General features: G+C 42.8%; 1 protein-coding gene across 1 annotated transcript in view; it reads right to left on the minus strand.

Annotated features, from left to right (window-relative positions):
• Positions 1 to 456: 456 nt before the first annotated feature.
• LOC139393100 (acyl-CoA dehydrogenase very long chain) overlaps positions 457 to 19,551 on the minus strand; it is a 36,869-nt gene continuing 17,774 nt past the window's right edge. The window contains exons 14-20 of the mRNA XM_071141450.1: positions 19,347 to 19,448; positions 19,006 to 19,103; positions 14,921 to 14,993; positions 14,735 to 14,807; positions 13,116 to 13,188; positions 3,457 to 3,532; positions 457 to 2,466 (exon numbers count right to left, since the gene is read on the minus strand). Coding sequence (XP_070997551.1) covers positions 2,329 to 2,466; positions 3,457 to 3,532; positions 13,116 to 13,188; positions 14,735 to 14,807; positions 14,921 to 14,993; positions 19,006 to 19,103; positions 19,347 to 19,448 — 633 coding nt within the window. The 3' untranslated portion in view covers positions 457 to 2,328. The remainder of the gene's footprint in view (positions 2,467 to 3,456; positions 3,533 to 13,115; positions 13,189 to 14,734; positions 14,808 to 14,920; positions 14,994 to 19,005; positions 19,104 to 19,346; positions 19,449 to 19,551) is intronic.

The raw sequence follows: 19,551 nt of genomic DNA on the forward strand, positions 1-19,551 counted from the left end.
AGCTGTATGTAGGCCCTAACAGTTTGTGGGCACCGTTTCTCACAGTTATAGTGCAATTAATGTATTGTGGAGTGGCTTTGCTGGCATGCAATCAAATATAAAAAATGTTTTAGTTTGCCCCACCAAGATTTACATGATAAAATTGCCACCGCCTCCAGCCATGCTTGACCAAATCCAATGCATGAGGGGAGTGAACAAGTGCACACTTCTGGAGAAGGGTAGAGTATCAGAACGCAGCCCAAACCTGCTGAACCCCTCTGGTGTAACTTTCTCCTACTCTCCTCAGAGTAGCGAGCTTCACAGAACTGAAGCAGAGGCATTCCTTTTGTGGACAATATTAAGTTATACTTTTTATGATACAATGTCTTTCATATACTGTACAATTCATTTCATCCATTTCTTTGTTAGAAGTCCTAAGGTTTATCTTACAGTATGTAATGAAAATATAAAACAATATGACCAAACAAGTTCTTCCTTTATTATCATCAATGCTACATTCATTTTGACATTAACATGATTGAAGAAGTAGCCACAAGCCAATCTTTATTGATTACGGTACATATTCAGCAACACGACATACCGGTACGACCATTAAATACATTTTAGTAATAGACCTGCAACCCCTGGCAAAGGCAATTGGAATATCAGGCACTAGAGTTGTTTGTTGGTGGTTGAGTGTGCTGCACCACTATTCCTGCCGGCTTGTCAAAATAGACTTTCACAAACAGGCTGTCCCCAAAAATACTTACGTAAAACCGTGAGTTGCACGCACTCAAACTCTGAGTATAATCCTTTCCAATCCTTGTCATATGAAGACAAATGTAGAATACATAAAACAGTAGGGAACAAATTATCACCGTACACAAACGAGTGAAGTGGTGAAAAAAAAAAAAAAAGATCATCAAGGACAACAACCACCCGAGCCACTGCCTGTTCATCCCGCTATCATCCAGAAGGCAAGGTCAGTACAGGTGTATCAAAGCTGGGACCGAGAGACTGAAAAACAGCTTCTATCTCAAGGCCATCAGACAGCCACCACTAACATTGAGTGGCTGCTGCCAACACACTGACTCATCTCTAGCCACTTTAATAATAAAAAAATTGGATGTAATGTATCACTAGTCACTTTATAGGTTTTCATACCCTACATTACTCTTCTCATATACTGTATCATGCCGTTCGGCCATCCATATATTTATATGTACATATTCTTCTTCATTCCTTTACACTTGTGTGTGCAATTTTAGATTACTTGTTAGATATTACTGCATGGTCGGAACTAGAAGCATTTCACTACACTCGCATTAACATCTGCTAACCATGTGTATGTGACCAATAAAATTTGATTTGAAAACAGAAGGGCAGATGGTTGATTGCACGGAATGTGACACCTGACCACAATAAAGGTCAACTGTCAAAGGACATTAGAACATACAACTAGTAGGGGAGAGACCACGGGTGACTCTGAAATGGCACCCTATTTTCCCCTTGCATGCCATTTCAGATGGAGGCCATTTGTGAGTGCAGCACACACAACTCTGTACATATCAGGTTATTAACAGGTAGAGAGAATTTAGTCACAATGAACACAAAATGATGCATTCAAAGATCCCAGATACAAGGCTGATGTCACTATACTTCCTCAAACTGTCCTTCCTGAGAATTGTCCCAAACAGTCTCAGCAACCCAGAACCAAATCTCAACATCAAACAAAAACCTTCAACAAAGTAACTTGGTCTCTCCCCACATCTTAGTCATTTGGTAAAATACCACCATGCACATACGGTTAGTTCCAAATGAGATCCTGGACAGATAAAGACTACAGAACATATTATTTAAAAAGGCCATAAATATAGTAAACGTAAAACAGACTTTACATTCAGTAAATCAACAGTCAGAACCATGTAGTTGATCCGCTTGGCTTGTGATGCATTGTAACGTTGAGGCTTGAAGAATTACGTTTTTCTTCTGCAGTGGGTCTTTGGGAGAATCTCAATTGCATACTACTTGCATCCTCTCTCCTCGCCTCCTTCAAGAAACCCAAAGTTACCTCCTCTGACCTTCTCCTCCAATGGGTTTTGAGAAAGAGGCGAGGACATGAGAAGTATGCAGTGGAGATTCTCCCATAGAAAAGCCCATTCTCACCCTTTTCACATTATCGTGCCAACCCAAACCGTACTGGCTCAGATTTTGGTTTCACATTTTCCTTTCTAGCGTGGTTTCAGCCAGTACAATACAGCTTGGATTGATTCAGTAGTGTGAAAAGGACCTCTCTCTCTCAGGGAGTAGTATGTTTCTGTCAGTGTTATAAATGTTCTATGAGTTGGTTTAGAAACCCAGAGGGTGAGGAGCGACGATGCCTCCATTCTCCACTACGGCAGCAGATATGGCCTTCATGTTCTTAAAGACCTGGGTGGTGGAACTAGACTTCAGGTCCTTGACGTTCTTCATGATCCTGTCATAGGCCTGGTGGTGGAGGGAGGAGAGGGGGGCAGAGATGAGACTTGTGTATGTACAGTGTGCACACACACACAATATAGTGTCAAGAAAAAATGTGTGAACCCTTTGGAAATACCTGATTTCCGCATACATTGGTCATAGTGGCGGCAAGTAGCCTAGTGGTTAGAGCGTAGGACTAGCAAACGAAAGGTTGTTATTTAGCAAAAAGTTAACAAATGTTATTTTTGGACAGCAGTGGCTTCTTCTGTGGTGTCCTCCCATGAACACTATTCTTGTTTCGTGTTTTACGTATCGTAGACTCGTCAACAGAGATGTTAGCATGTTCCAGAGATTTCTGTAAGTCTTTAGCTGACACTAGGATTCTTATTAACCTCATTTAGCATTCTGCATTGTGCTCTTGCAGTCATCTTTGCAGGACAGCCACTCCTAGGGAGAGTAGCAACAGTGCTGAACTTTCTCCATTTATAGACAATTTGTCTTTCTGTGGACTGATGAACATCAAGGCTTTTAGAGATACTTTGTAACCCTTTCCAGTCAACAATTCTTAATCTTAGGTCTTCTGAAATCTCTTTTTTTCAATGTATGGTTCACATCAGGCAATGCTTCTTGTGAATAGCAAACTCAAATTGTGTATGTTTCTCAAACTAGGCACTCATGTACTTGTCCTCTTCACCGCTCCTCCACCAAATGTTGCAGTGGGAGCAAGACACTCTGGCTTGTAGGCCTCTCCAGGTCTCGCACTCAATGTGACATTTGCTGGAGGATCGATGATGATCTGGGGGTGCTTCAGCAAGGCTGGAATTGGGCAGATTTATCTTTGCTTCCTTCTGCTCTGCCAATGTTCCAACTGAGGATTGGTTTTTCCAACAGGACAATGCTCCATGCCACACAGCCAGGTCAATCATGGTGTGGATGGAGGACCACCAGATCAAGACCCTGTCATTTTTCAAGAGCTGTGTGTATGCGTGTGTGTGTGAGAGAGAGAGAGACACTTGCCTCGATACACCAGGTTTCACACAGGATCTTCTCATGCTGGGCAGAGGCATGACCCTGGCTCAGAGAGCGGGAAGCCCTGAAAGAGAGAAGGAGAGAGGGAGATATCATTCCAATTCATGCTTTCATCTTTTTCACAGAATATAGCATGTTACACAAATGTCAACCTATATTGCTACTGGGGTCGTTCCAAACCCACCATCTCATATTGTTCTGAAATAGTTTCTGTAGTTAGAAACAGATAAGATTAGCATTCCTGCAACATTTCTGAGAATCTAAGCTAATTGATTCAATCCAAATTGCCCATTTTAATTTATAGGATTCATATAATGTATTGTTTAGTCATCCTAAGTAATGCATTCTCGGGGAATTTTATGTTTGTTTTTTATCCTGTTCAGAGAAATCTGTCATTGAAGTTTAGGTTTAATTCCTATCCTACATCCTGATATTACCAGGTTCTGACGTCTAAATGGTTCTGTTCCCCCCTCAATGTTAACGGGATAGTTTACTCAAATTACAAAACAACATATTGGTTTCCTTAGTCTATAGACAAGGTATGACAGCAACCCAAGCTTTGGTGATGTTTTCCTGGCCACTGTTTCAAATGCTAACATTTTAGCACGTGTGGCACAAATCCAATACAAGTCAATGGTTTATGTTAGCATTTCCCGCTTCATAAACAAATCATCTAAGTAGCTTAATTGAGTTACTTTAGGAGGATTTGAACACGAATCGTAACAATGCTAATATATGTACCATTGACTCACATTGGATTTGTACCACAAACGCTAAAAAGCTATAATTTGAAATAGGTTTCCAACAAAACCAAAGCATGGGTCGCCGTCATACACTATGCAGCGCATTCAAAAAGTCTACATCTACACACAATATCCCATAATGACAAAGCGAAAACAGTTTTTTTTTAGAAATTCCTATTTACATAAGTACTCAGACCCTTTGAACTCAGCTGCATCATGTTTTCATTGATCATCCTTGAAAGTCCACCCATGGTAAATTCAATTGATTGGACATGATTTGGAAAGGCATACACTAGTCTATTTAAAAGGTCCCACAGTTGACAGTGCATGACAGATCGAAAACCAAGCCATGTGGTTCGAAGGAATGTCCGTTGAGCTCCACGACAGCCTTTTTTGCCTCGGAAGGGTACCAAAAGGTTTCTGCAGCATTGAAGGTCCCCAAGAACACAGTGGCCTCCATCATTCTTAAATGGAAAAAGTCTGGAACCACCAAGATTCTTCCTAGAGCTGGCCACCAAACTGAGAAATCGGGGGAGAAGGGCCTAGGTCAGGGAGGTGACCAAGAACCCAATGGTCATTCTAACAGGTCTCTAGAGGTAGTCTGTGGAGATTGGAGACTGTTCCATAAGGACAACCATATCTGCAGCACTCTATCAATCAAGCACATGACCGCCTGCTTGGAGTTTGCCAAAAGGCACCTCAAGACTGACTATAGAACTGTAGATTGATGAGTGACAAAAATAATTTGAGAAATTGTTGAACAAGGCTGTAATGTAACAAAATGTGGAAAAAGTCAAGGGGTCTGAATACTCCGAATGCACTGTATATACAAAAGTAATTTGACACCCCTTCAAATTAGTGGATTCAGCCTTTTCAGCCAAACCCGTTGCTGACAGGTGTATACAATCAAGCAAACAGCCATGCAATCTTCATAGACAAACAATGGCAGTAGTATAACCTTACCGAAGAGTTCATTGACTTTCAACGTGGCACCATCATAGGATGCCACCTTTCCAACAAGTCAGTTCCTCAAATTTCTGCCCTGCTAGAGCTGCCACACAAGCTCACAGAACGGACCGCTGAGTGCTGAAGCGTGTAGCTCGTAAAAATTGTCTACATAATATTCTGTCCTCGATTGCAATACTCACTACAGAGTTCCAAACTTCCTCTGGAAGCAACGTCAGCACAAGAACTGTTCGTCGGGAGCTTCATGAAATAGGTTTCCATGGCCGAGCAGCCGCACACAAGACTAAGATCACCATGCGCAATGACAAGTGTAGACTGGAGTGGTGTAAAGCTCGCCGCCATTGGACTCTGGAGTAGCGGAAACACGTTCTCTGGAGTCATGAATCATGCTTCACCATCTGGCAGTGCGAATCTGGGTTTGGCGGATGCCAGGAGAACGTAACCTGCCCCAATACATAGTGCGAACTGTAAAGTTTGGTGGAGGAATAACGGTCTGGGGCTGTTCCTCATGGTTTGGGATTGGCCCCTTAATTCCAGTGAAGGGAAATCTTAACACTACATAATACAAGTAATGACATTCTAGACATTTCTGTGCTTCTAACTTTGTGGCAACAGTTTGGGGAAGGCTCTTTCCTGTTTCAGCATGACAATGCCCCCGTGCACAAGCGAGGTCCATACAGAAAATTTGGTTTGTCGAGATCGGCATGGAAGAACTTGACAGGCCTACATAGTGTTGATCTCAACCCAATCGAACACCTTTGGAATGTATTGGAACACTGACTGGGCGATTAGCCAGGCCTAATCGCCCAACATTAGTGCCCGACCTCAATAATGCTCTTGTGGCTGAATATTTTTTAACATTTTCACCTTTATTTAACCAGGAAGGCAAGTTGAGAACAAGTTCTCATTTACAATTGCAACCTGGCCAAGATAAAGCAAAGCAGTTTGACACATACAACAACACAGAGTTACACATTGAGTAAAACAAACATACAGTCAATAATACAGTAGAAAAATAAGTCTATATACGATGTGAGCAAATGAGGTGAGATAAGCGAGGTAAAGGCAAAAAAAAGCCATGGTGGCGAAGTAAATACAATATAGCAAGTAAAACACTGGAATGGTAGATTTGCAGTGGAAGAATGTGCAAAGTAGAGATAGAAATAATGGGGTGCAAAGGAGCAAAATAAATAAATAAATACAGTAGGGAAAGAGGTAGTTGTTTGGGCTAAATTATAGATGGGCTATGTACAGACGCAGTAATCTGTGAGCTGCTCTGACAGCTGGTGCCTAAAGCTAGTGAGGGAGATAAGTGTTTCCAGTTTGAGATTTTTGTAGTTCGTTCCAGTCATTGGCAGCAGAGAACTAGAAGGAGAGGTGGCCAAGGGAAGAATTGGTTTTGGAGGTGCTGGAGCGCGTGCTACAGGTGGGTGCTGCTATGGTGACCAGCGAGCTGAGATAAGGGGGGACTTTACCTAGCAGGGTCTTACAAGACATAATGACATGGAGCCATACGGGTCGAAACCGTTACAGTACGGGTCGCAGTGTGGGTAGTATATGGGGCTTTGGTGACAAAACGGATGGCACTGTGATAGACTGCATCCAATTTATTGAGTAGGTTATTGGAGGCTATTTTGTAAATGACGTCGCCGAAGTCGAGGATCGGTAGGATGGTCAGTTTTACAAGTGTATGTTTGGCAGCATGAGTGAAGGATGCTTCGTTGCAAAATAGGAAGCCAATTCTAGATTTAACTTTGGATTGGAGATGTTAGACTGTAAACTCTCCTTCGACTCACCAGACACCTAGGTATTTGTAGTTGTCCACATATTCTAAGTCAGAGATGTCCAGAGTAGTGATGTTGGACAGGCGGGCAGATGCAGGCAGCGATCGGTTGAAGAGCATGCATTTAGTTTTACTTGTATTCAAAAGCAATTGGAGGCCACGGAAGGAGAGTTGTATGGCATTGAAGCTCGCCTGGAGGGTTGTTAAGTGTCCAAAGAAGGGCCAGAAGTATACAGAATGGTGTCGTCTGCGTAGAGGTGGATCAGAGAATCACCAGCAGCAAGGGCGACATCATTGATGTATGTATAAAGAGAAGAGTCGGTCCAAGAATTGAACCCTGTGGCACTCCCATAGAGACTGCCAGAGGCCCGGACAACAGACCCTCTGATTTGACACACTGAACTCTATCAGAGAAGTAGTTGGTGAACCAGGCGAGGCAATCATTTGAGAAACCAAGGCTGTCGAGTCTGCCGATGAGGATGTGGTGATTGACAGAGTCGAAAGCCTTGGCCAGGTCAATGAATACGGTTGCACAGTATCGTTTCTTATCGATGGCGGTTAAGATATCGTTTAGGACCTTGAGCGTGGCTGAGGTGCACCCATGGCCAGCTCTGAAACCAGATTGCATAGCGAAGAAGGTATGGTAGGATTCGAAATGGTCGGTAATCTGTTTGTTGACTTGGCTTTCGAAGACCTTAGAAAGGCAGGGTAGGATAGATCTAGGTCTGTAGCAGTTTGGGTCAAGAGTGTGTGTCCCCTTTGAAGAGGGGGGTGACCGTAGCTGCTTTCCAATCTTTGGGAATCTCAGACACGAAAGTGAGGTTGAACAGGCTAGTAATAGGGGTGGCAACAATTTCGGCAGATCATTTTAGAAGGGTCCAGATTGTCTAGCCCGGCTGATTTGTAGGGGTCCAGATTTTGCAGATCTTTCAGAACATCAGCTGACTGGATTTGGGAGAAGGAGAAATGGGGAAGGCTTGGGCGAGTTGCTGTGGGGGGGGGGGGTGCAGTGCTGTTGACCGGGGTAGGGGTAGCCAGATGGAAAGCATAGCCAGCTGTAGAAAAATGCTTAATGAAATTCTTAATTATAGTGGATTTAAAATCGGTGGTGACAGTGTTTCCTATCTTCAGTGCAGTGGGCAGCTGGGAGGAGGTGTTCTTGTTCTCCATGGACTTTACAGTGTCCCAGAACTTTGAGTTTGTGTTGCAAGAAGCAAATTTCTGCTTGAAAAAGCTAGCCTTGGCTTTTCTAACTGCCTGTGTATATTGGTTTCTAGCTTCCCAGAAAAGTTGCATATCACGGGGGCTGTTCGATGCTAATACACAACGCCATAGGATGTTTGTGTTGGTTCTCTCCAGACCTGACTGCCCTTAACCAAGGGCTATATCTGTTCCTGGTTCTAAATTTATTGAATGGGGCATGCTTATAAGATGGTGAGGAAGGCATTTAAAAAAAATAATAACCAGGCCTCCTCTACTGACGGGATGAGATCAATATCTCTCCAGGATAGCCCGGCCAGGTCGATTAGAAAGGCCTGCTCGCTGATGTGTTTAAGGGAGCGTTTGACAGTGATAAGTGGAGGTCGTTTGACCGCTGACCCATTACGGCTGCAGGCAAAGAGGCAGTGATCGCTGAGATCTTGGTTGAAGACAGCAGAGGTGTATTTAGAGGGCAAGTTGGTTAGGATGATATCTATGAGGGTGCCCGTGTTTAAGGCTTTGGGGAGGTACCTGGTAGGTTCATTGATAATTTGTGTGAGACTGAGGGCATCAAGCTTAGATTGTAGGATGGTTGGGGTGTTAAGCATGTTCCAGTTTAGGTCGCCTAGCAGCACGAGCTCTGAAGATAAATGGGGGGCAATCAGTTCACATATGGCGTCCAGAGCACAGCTGGGGGCAGAGGGTGGTCTATAGCAGGCGGCAACGGTGAGAGACTTGTTTTTAGAGAGGTGGATTTTTAAAAGTAGAAGTTCAAATTGTTTGGGTACAGACCTAGACTCTGCAGGCTATCTCTGCAGTAGATTGCAACACCGCCCCCTTTGGCCGTTGATGATGGATGAAAATTTCTGAATTTTTGGTGGTCTCCCTAAGCCAGGATTCAGACACGGCTAGGACATCCGGGTTGGCAGAGTGTGCTAAAGCAGTGAATAAAACAAACTTAGGGAGGAGGCTTCTAATGTTGACATGAATGAAACCAAGGCTATTACGGTTACAGAAGTCATCAAAAGAGAGCACCTGGGGAATAGGAGTGGAGCTAGGCACTGCAGGGCCTGGATTCACCTTTACGTCGCCAGAGGAACAGAGGAGGAGTAGGATAAGGGTACAGCTAAAGGCTATGAGAATTGGTCGTCTAGAACGGAGAGTAAAAGGAGATTTCTGGGGGCGATAAAATAGCTTTAAGGTATAATGTACAGACAAAGGTATGGTAGGATGTGAATACAGTGGAGGTAAACCTAGGTATTGAGTGATGAGATATTGTCTCTAGAAACATCATTGAAACCAGGTGATGTCATTGCATGTGTGGGTGGTGGAACTGAAAGGTTGGATAAGGTATAGTGAGCAGGGCTAGAGGTTCTACAGTGAAATAAGCCAATAAACACTAACCAGAACAGCAATGGACAAGGCATATTGACATTAAGGAGAGTCATGCTTAGTCGAGTCATCATAAGGGTCCAGGGGTAACGGTGATTCAGACAGCTAGCCGGGCCATCGGTAGCAAGCTAGCATAGGATGGAGGTCTGTTTTTAGCCACCTTGTGCGTTTCCGTCGGTAGATTAGTGGGGTTCCGTGTGGTAGAGGGGACCAATCCAATTGGCAAAATAGATATAGTGACCCAAGAAAAATGGTCCGATAGACCTATTCAGATAGCAGCCGATAAGACAGCTAACGATTAGCGGGTCGCAGATGGGCGTTCAGGTAATATTGCGACGAAGGGGCCAGTTGGATAACTCCCTTGGGCAGATAACGTCAGTAGTCCAGTCGTGAAGGCCCGGTGGGGCTCCGCATCGGCAGTAAAACGGGTCCGGATAGGTGATTGTAGCCCAGGAGTGGCTGATGGATCTCTTCAACTGGCTAGCTCCGGAATAATTGATATTTGCTCCGGGATCGACGTAAGCCAACAGCTAACTAGCTGCAAGATCCAGGTGTAAATGTCCAGAGCTTGCGGTTGAAATCCAGGGATATGGAGAGAAAAATAGGTCCGGTATGTTCTGGTCTGAGTCGCGTTGTACAAAACTGCCGATAGATTTTCGAGCTAAAGGATAGCTGATGACCACAAACCGTGGTTATCTGAATACTAACGTTAGCCAGTAAACTGGCTAGCTCCTGGATTTCAGATTTGAGGTAAATAATACTTTCTTTTTTAATTGGTGAGGCGGGTTGCAGGAGAGTGTTTTGAAGTTCAGTTTTTGGAAAAGAAAATATACAAAAAGATATGCGAAGAAAGGTGTAAATATATATATATATATGGGACACGACGAGGACAAAGGACGTCTGACTGATATGCCAATAGAAGTAAGTTCTCGCAATAATGTCCCAACATCTAGTGGAAAGCCTCCCCAGAAGAGTGGAGGCTGTTATAGCAACAAAGGGGGAACCATCTCCATATTAATGGTCATGATTTTGGAATGAGATGTTTGACAAACTTTTGGTCATGTAGTGTACCTGGTTAATAGACTGCATACAGGCAGGCGCGTCAATTTGATATGGCAGAGTATTTAAAAATAAATATTTTTTTACACCTTTATTTAACTAGGCAAGTCAGTTAAATTCTTATTTACAATGACAGCCTAGGAACAGTGGGTTAACTGCCTTGTTCAGGGGCAGAACAGATATTTACCTTGTCAGCTAGGGGATTCAATCTTGCAACCTTTCAGTTACTAGTCCAAAGCTCTAACCACTAGGCTACTTGCCGCTCCCAGTCATCATACCCTAACTCAATTTTATTTATTTTTTTACCTACATTTCAATGACGCCTAGTTACTTCATGAACATATCTACCTCATACCCCTGCACATTGATCTGGTACTCCCTGTATATTGCTCCACATTGATCAGGTACTGATACTCCCTGTATGTAGCTCCACATTGGTCTGGTACTCCCTGTATGTAGCTCCACATTGATCAGGTACTGATACTCCCTGTATGTAGCTCCACATTGGTCTGGTACTCCCTGTATGTAGCTCCACATTGGTCTGGTACTCCCTGTATGTAGCTCCACATTGGTCTGGTACTCCCTGTATGTAGCTCCACATTGGTCTGGTACTCCCTGTATGTAGCTCCACATTGGTCTGGCACTCCCTGCATGTAGCTCCACATTGGTCTGGTACTCCCTGTATGTAGCTCCACATTGGTCTGGTACTCCCTGTATGTAGCTCCACATTGATCTGGTACTCCCTGTATGTAGCTCCACATTGATCTGGTACTGGTACTCCATGTATATAGCTCCACATTGATCTGGTACTCCCTGTATGTAGCTCCACATTGGTTTGGTACTCCCTGTATGTAGCTCCACATTAGTTTGGTACTCCCTGTATGTAGCTCCACATTGGTCTGGCACTCCCTGTATGTAGCTCCACATTGGTCTGGTACTCCCTGTATGTAGCTCCACATTGGTCTGGTACTCCCTGTATGTAGCTCCACATTGATCTGGTACTCCCTGTATGTAGCTCCACATTGATCTGGTACTGGTACTCCATGTATATAGCTCCACATTGATCTGGTACTCCCTGTATGTAGCTCCACATTGGTCTGGTACTCCCTGTATGTAGCTCCACATTGGTCTGGTACTCCATGTATGTAGCTCCACATTGATCTGGTACTCCCTGTATGTAGCTCCACATTGATCTGGTACTGGTACTCCATGTATATTGCTCCACATTGATCTGGTACTCCCTGTATGTAGCTCCACATTGGTTTGGTACTCCCTGTATGTAGCTCCACATTGATCTGGTACTCCCTGTATGTAGCTCCACATTGATCTGGTACTGGTACTCCCTGTATGTAGCTCCACATTGATCTGGTACTCCCTGTATGTAGCTCCACATTGATCTGGTACTCCCTGTATGTAGCTCCACATTGATCTGGTACTCCCTGTATGTAGCTCCACATTGATCTGGTACTCCCTGTATGTAGCTCCACATTGATCTGGTACTGGTACTCCCTGTATGTAGCTCCACATTGATCTGGTACTGGTGCTCCTTGTATATAGCTCCATTATTGTGCATTTTATTCCTCGTTACTATTTTTATTTCTTTTTTTTTCTTCTTTTTTTTACTCTGCATAGTTTGGAAGGGCTCATAAGCAAATATTTCATGGTAAATTCTACACCCGTTGAAATTCGGCAAATGTGACAAATAAAATTTGATGACTAATTTCTCTGAACAGAAAAATAAATTCACTGAGAATACATTACATAGGATGATGAAACAATACTCTTGAGCCACAGCTCCATACTACATGTCAGACACAGAGAACTGATACTACATACTCGTTGTTGGGGTGGGATTGGCAGGGGTGTGGCGCGATTCCTCATCTAACTCATTGTTAGAAAAAAAGGATGTTAGGTACTATATTTACCGAATATTATATGATTCCTATAAATTAAAAACGGACAATTTGGAAGCACTTACACAGCCTAAAGGAAAATTCCACACCAAAACTATATTTTTTGGTATTTGTTTCATTAGTCAATTGTTGATGTAGTCCCAAAATGTTTTGCATGTCAGCAATCAAGATCTATACCTTTCAAAATACAGAAATTCAGCTGGTATGATGCTGCAGATCTTGATGGCTGACATGCAAAACATTTCGGGACTAATGAAACAAATAACAAAATATAGATTTTGGGGTGGAATTTTCCGTTAAATTTCTCAGAGATCCGACTATATTTCAACAGAATAATGATGCAGGAATGCTAATCTCATTTGTTTCTAACAACAAGTTATTTCAGAGAAATCTGAGATGGTGGGTGTGGAAATCCTATTTCTTGTGCTTTTTGAAGTGGAACGACCCATTGGGTAAGAGTGGACCAGAGGAGCAGCGTTGAGGTCACAAAACCAAAACAACATGCCATACAGTAGAACACCACCAGACAACATACAGCTTCTAATACAGCATTTCTACAAATAAAACATGTTTAGTAAAGATCAGTATTACCTGGACAGGACAACAACCATAGCATACAGGTCAATGGCACTGTCTGCCACTCTCTTCAGCACAAACTGCTCATCTGCAATGGAGAGGAGAAATAACATTACAATACAACCATATTGGCCATTAAACACTACCCAGCTAGCACATAACGTTCTGAGAACCATATGTTTCTTAGAGCTTGGTCAGAGCGTGTTGTCCTATGGTTATTTTACATACAACCTTCCCACAACGTTCTGGGTATGGTGCAGGATACCCGGCTAGCAGCATAACGTTTTCTACAGGTTTACTCATGGCTCTATTTAAAAAAAAGGCATGTTCTCAGAGCATTCAGAGAATGTTAAGAAAACGTTCTTCTGTGGGAATTTAGTACTTTTGCATAACGTTCTGCGAGGGCATTTTGAAGTTAAACCTTACTAATGCTTGTGTACTGAAATATCCGTCTTTACGCCTAGGCATTGGGCTTGAGATTGTCAAAGAAAATAACTCGATAGATAGAGAAGTGTGTGTGTGCATTAATAAGAGGCCTGTTCTAACTGTTCTGTGTGTGTAGAATGACCATGATATCTGGGCGCTCAGCCAAGAGCTGACAGAAACTAACTGGTTCCTCTTAGCTTAACTGAAGACAGAGCCGTGTTAAATTAAAAGTGTTAAATTCTGCACACCAGTGATAGAGCTATTGTTTGGTTTGGAGCCTGTTTCTGGGCGAAAGATTCATAGTTTGTGTGTGTGACCAGTGCGACCATACATCATCTGGGCCGACAGTCAAAGGCACTTGCTTGCCCAGCTTGGGGGAACCGTTGAGCTACTGTTTGAGGTAGTATGTCTGGAGTGACTTCCTGTCATTCTGGCCATATTGTCCTCACTCAGTTGCGACAGACTGAGGCAACCTTTTCACCCAGTTGTCTCCACACACACACACACACACGCACGGCAAATGCTTGCATTGGGTAGCTTGACTAAATAAATGCTCCTGTACTCTTTGTACAGGGGGCTCTCACTCCATTTCACCTGTGTGGGTGGTGTGACCAGCCTCCTTATTATAATAGCTTTTTTAATAAAAGTAATACCTTGATTGATTATTGATTTTGCCTATCCTCATTATTAGTTAAAAGATAGAATTTCCACCATCATTTTCTGCAGGTTTCCTCATGTTTCATTTTAAACTCAAACATTCAGAAAACTTCCCATAACAAAAACAAGAAAACATTAGTAACGCTCAAATAATGTTCTAAGAATTATTTAAAAACATATATTCCATTTTGAGCTTCAACAAAACATTTCTCTATCCTCTCACTTGTTATGGGATCTGTTTGAATAGACAAATGTACAGCTTTGTATCAGTAAAATAAAATAAAAATATTATATTTAAAAAAATTTGACATGCTACCTTCATTCTGGTTCTCATAACCTCTGTTTGCTTCCGTTCTCAGAGCTTTTAAAAAACATTTTGTTTTACTAGTGTCAGGAAATGTATGGCTTCGTTCCCAGAACCAATGGGGAAACAAAAACCTACGTTCCCACAACTTTCAAGGATCCAAATGTGCTTAGTTGGGAATCCTTAAAATCAGGTTCACACATTTAGTTCTTCTTAGGTAGGTTGACAGTGTATTATAAATACTCACGGAGGATGTTCTTGCCGTGTTTGAGCAGCATATCCTCAACAGTGACTCCAAAGTGCTCGATAGCTTTAACAGCCTGGAAGAAATACAGGCGTCAATCAACTGGGAGTCTTAGACTTACGGTGACATTATGGCATGGATGGATACATACAGCCACGGAGGTCAATGCTTGCTTTGAATCTCTCTCACCAGATTTCCACTGTGAGACAACTCCGGATGGACTGATCCCTGTAGAGTGAGCCCAGTGCTCAGACCTGCCGTCCTGGATAACAAGAAAGAGACAGATGGTTAGGGAGGGTCCAAGGATTGTTTTAATATATTTTTTTTAAATATATTTTTTAAAATTGGTCGACCAAGAGTTGTCTGTTCTTTCGACCAGTCGATTGGTTGTCATTTTAAAACATGCATTTTTCCATATATTGACACATCCTATGTGTTTGAATCAAATCAACTATATTCACTGAGCTTGTCTGATGATTTAAGCACACGGTTTGATTAAATAATTAAGACACACAAATGACAAGAGGGAGTCCAACCAGCAATTGATATGATTGTGCCGGGCCGGGCTCAGACTTGCTGTGCTGTGTTTTTTTTTTTTAAAAGACAGTGACTGACTAGCACCCGTTGTCTCTCTCCTCCCTGCTGTAGCGACCACCACAGAACATCAAAGAGTTAATCACGCTGTACGTGTTGCGGGAGCTAAAACATAATTACAGCCATTTCTGACTGAAAAGTTGCGTTACTGAAATCCCTCATTTGTTTAGGAAAAACATTCCCTATTCCCTCAACCTTTGCTCTCTTTACGTGACACATGTATGTATCGCACGCAAGTAACCTAAGACCTAGTCGCACTGGGCTAGTAATACTGGAGAACGTTGGTCATGTAATTATTACCCCAGAGGATGATTCAGACAGGACTAGTATTACTGGAGAACGCTGGTCATGTAATTATTACTCCAGAATGTCCGTTATTCCAGAGGATGATTCAGACAGGACTAGTATTACTAGAGAACGCTGGTCATGTAATTATTACCCCAGAATGTCCGTTATTCCAGAGGATGATTCAGACAGGACTAGTATTACTGGAGAACGCTGGTCATGTAATTTTACCCCAGAATGTCCGTTATTCCAGAGGATGATCCGGATGGGATTCGTTTTTTTCTTTATTTTTTCCTCAGTTATGAAGGAAGCCGGGAGGTTTTTAATTCTAGGCGTGAAGATAAAGTATTTCAACATGTCCAGGTGATAAGGTCACACTGAGAACTCCAGCTTTTCCCCCCAAGTTTCTAATCCATCTCTCCTATCGTGTCCCCATCATATTTGAATTGAGGAAGTGTGATCATATTCATTAGGATATTTTTAGCGAGCTGCAGTATGTCCTAAATTCCCCCAGCCTTCAGATGCGAGCTAAACAGTGCAAGTGCACTTGAGATGCATTTTAAGGCTATGGATGACAAAGTTATCATTTCCAAGTGTTTAGGTCAGTTGTATGCTGCTTTGCCATCTATTAACAGCAAGGGTTGCATTAATTAGGCTCAGTATTTCTTACTGATGCATTTGGTAATATTCAACTGAAAAGCACACAACAAACAAAAGCATTCACTGTAAAAGTTGATCAACTCTATATGAATGGCCTACACGTAGCCTATGCGCAGCACTTAGTTCAATTAATCCAAATCAGTTGTTGTTTTCTTGTGAAAACCGCAAGCAACACCTGTCAAACGGAGGCATTTCTCTGAAAACACAGGGATGTCGATTCACACGGGACTAGTATTATCAGAGGACCTTGGAGTTCGCCAAACAAATGGTGGTTATTCTGGTTGGAAATTTTACTCTCCATAGGAGAGACCAAAAAAATAAAAAATGACAGTCCAAAAGGTGTCGGTTCGTGCTTACCGAGGTGTAGCCTACAGCTTGTGTAACCGATGTGAAATGGCTAGCTAGTTAGTGGTGGTGCGCGCTAATAGCGTTTCGATCGGTGACGTCACTCGCTCTGAGACCTTGAAGTAGTAGTTCCCCTCGCTCAAACACTCAAACAGGCAACAGAAGCAGGATCTGTCTTATTGCTGTAGATAGATATATATACACAGTGGGGCAAAAAAGTATTTAGTTAGCCACCAATTGCGCAAGTTCTCCCACTTAAAAAGATGAGAGGCCTGTAATTTTCTTCATAGGTACACTTCAACTATGACAGACAAAATGAAAAGAAAAAAATCCAGAAAATCACAATGTAGGATTTTTTATGAATTTATTTGCAAATTATGGTGGAAAATAAGTATTTGGTCAATAACAAAAGTTTCTCTCAATACTTTGCTATATACCCTTGGTTGGCAATGACAGAGGTCAAACGCTTTCTGTAAGTCTTCACAAGGTCTTCACACACTGTTGCTGGTATTTTGGCCCATTCCTCCATTCAGATCTCCTCTAGAGCAGTGATGTTTTGGGGCTGTTGCTGGGCAAAACGGACTTTCAACTCAACTTTCAACAAAACGGACTTTCAAAGATTTTCTATGGGGTTGAGATCTGGAGACGGCCTAGGCCACTCTAGGACCTTGAAATGCTTCTTACGAAGCCACTCCTTCGTTGCCCGGGCGGTGTGTTTGGGATCATTGTCATGCTGAAAGACCCAGCCACATTTCATCTTCAATGCCCTTGCTGATGGAAGGAGGTTCACACTCAAAATCTCACGATACATGGCCCCATTCATTCTTTCCTTTACACGGATCAGTCATCCTGGTCCCTTTGGAAAAAACAGCCCCAAAGCATGATGTTTCCACCCCCATGCTTCACAGTAGGTATGGTGTTCTTTGGATGCAACTCAGCATTCTTTGTCCTCCAAACACAACGAGTTGAGTTTTTACCAAAAAGTTATATTTTGGTTTCATCTGACCATATGACATTCTCCCAATCTTCTTCTGGATCATCCAAATGCTCTCTAGCAAACTTCAGACGGGCGTGGACATGTACTGGCTTAAGCAGGGGGACACGTCTGGCACTGCAGGATTTGAGTCCCTGGCAGCGTAGTGTGTTCGGTCCCAGCTCTCTGCAGGTCATTCACTAGGTCCCCCCGTGTGGTTCTGGTATTTTTGCTCACCGTTCTTGTGATCATTTTGACCCCACGGGGTGACATCTTGCGTGGAGCCCCAGATGAAGGGGGATTATCAGTAGTCTTGTATGTCTTCCATTTCATAATAATTGCTCCCACAGTTGACTTCTTCAAACCAAGCTGCTTACCTATTGCAGATTCAGTCTTCCCAGCCTGGTGCAGGTCTACAATTTTGTTTCTGGTGTCCTTTGACAGCTCTTTGGTCTTGGCCATAGTGGAGTGTGACTGTTTGAGGTTGTGGACAGGTGTCTTTTATACTGATAACAAGTCCAAACAGGTGCCATTAATACAGGTAACGAGTGGAGGACAGAGGAGCCTCTTAAAGAAGAAGTTACAGGTCTGTGAAAGCCAGAAATCTTGCTTGTTTGTAGGTGACCAAATACTTATTTTCCACCATAATTTGCTAATAAATTAATAAAAAATCCTACAATGTGATTTTCTGGATTTTTTTCCCCTCATTTTGTCTGTCATAGTTGAAGTGTACCTATGATGAAAATTACAAGCATCTCATCTTTTTAAGTGGGAGAACTTGCACAATTGGTGGCTGACTAAATACTTTTTTGCCCCACTGTATATAAACATGTATATGATTTATAAATCCAGGCACATTAACAGTTAGACTGTTGATTATAGACCTAATTATGTTGGGGTCTCCTCTCTCCTCACTTTTCTTAGACAATAAGTCAAGGGCTGTCTTGTCATCTCCTCATTCTGCTGCCCCCGCATATTGTTCTCAACACGAATATGCTGGTTACCTTTGCTAGTATTCACATAGCAACATGGTCTAGGAAAAGGCACCGATTCAACAGCGCACTGATGTGTTTCAGAACCGCAGACAGCGACGACTATCCAACGTGGAAGAAAGCGCATTTGTTTTCAAATATCCTTTTTATTAGTGTTACACCATCGTTCTTATGTAATATATCCATATACAATTTCAGCAGCACGTAATGGACCGAGCCATCCCCACGGCCTCCACAATGGATCAGTCTACTAAGCTCAAATCAGACGGGCGTCTTGTACAACATGAGATTTTTTGGTATTTGTTTTTTTGCTACTGCTCGACTAGAGAGATCTCGGTCGACCAAACTATCGACTAGTCGACTAAATGGGGTCAGCCCTAGTGTGTTGACAAGTGGGCTTCTTAAACAGCGTGTTACACACTGACCTCTTGGCCCTCTTGGTGATCTCTCCAGCCAGCAGCCCAGCGTTGCCCAGAGGGTTCTTCAGAGCCTTCTGTAGAGACTTCAGGTGCTTCCCTGCATCCTGGAAACAACAGGAAGATCAATACCATTCACTCTCCATATCGCACACGGACATTGAAAACACCATAGGAATAGAATTACTACAACAGGGACATATATATTGGGTAGATTGATTATGGCCTCCGGCCCATACATCAAGTCAGACAGTGACTTGAATGGGGATTGCCGTTCTTGTAATTCTATTTCTACTTAAAAAACAAAGACAGTATGATCGTTCAGACAAAATAGGTGACATGTAGTGTACCTGGAATCCGTTGAGAGCCACAAACAGTCTGAGAATGTCGTTGGTTCCCTCAAAGATCCTGAAGATTCTAAGATCCCTCATCACCCTCTCTACACCAGAGCCCTGGATACAGACCACAAAAAACAGCCATAAGATGTCAGTCTTCAGGGCCTCCCGGGTGGCGCAGTGGTTAAGAGCGCTGTACTGCAGTGCCAGCTGTGCCACC

This window comes from Oncorhynchus clarkii, chromosome 33 (genome assembly GCF_045791955.1).
Source record: "Oncorhynchus clarkii lewisi isolate Uvic-CL-2024 chromosome 33, UVic_Ocla_1.0, whole genome shotgun sequence".
In the NCBI taxonomy this organism is placed as follows: domain Eukaryota; kingdom Metazoa; phylum Chordata; class Actinopteri; order Salmoniformes; family Salmonidae; genus Oncorhynchus; species Oncorhynchus clarkii.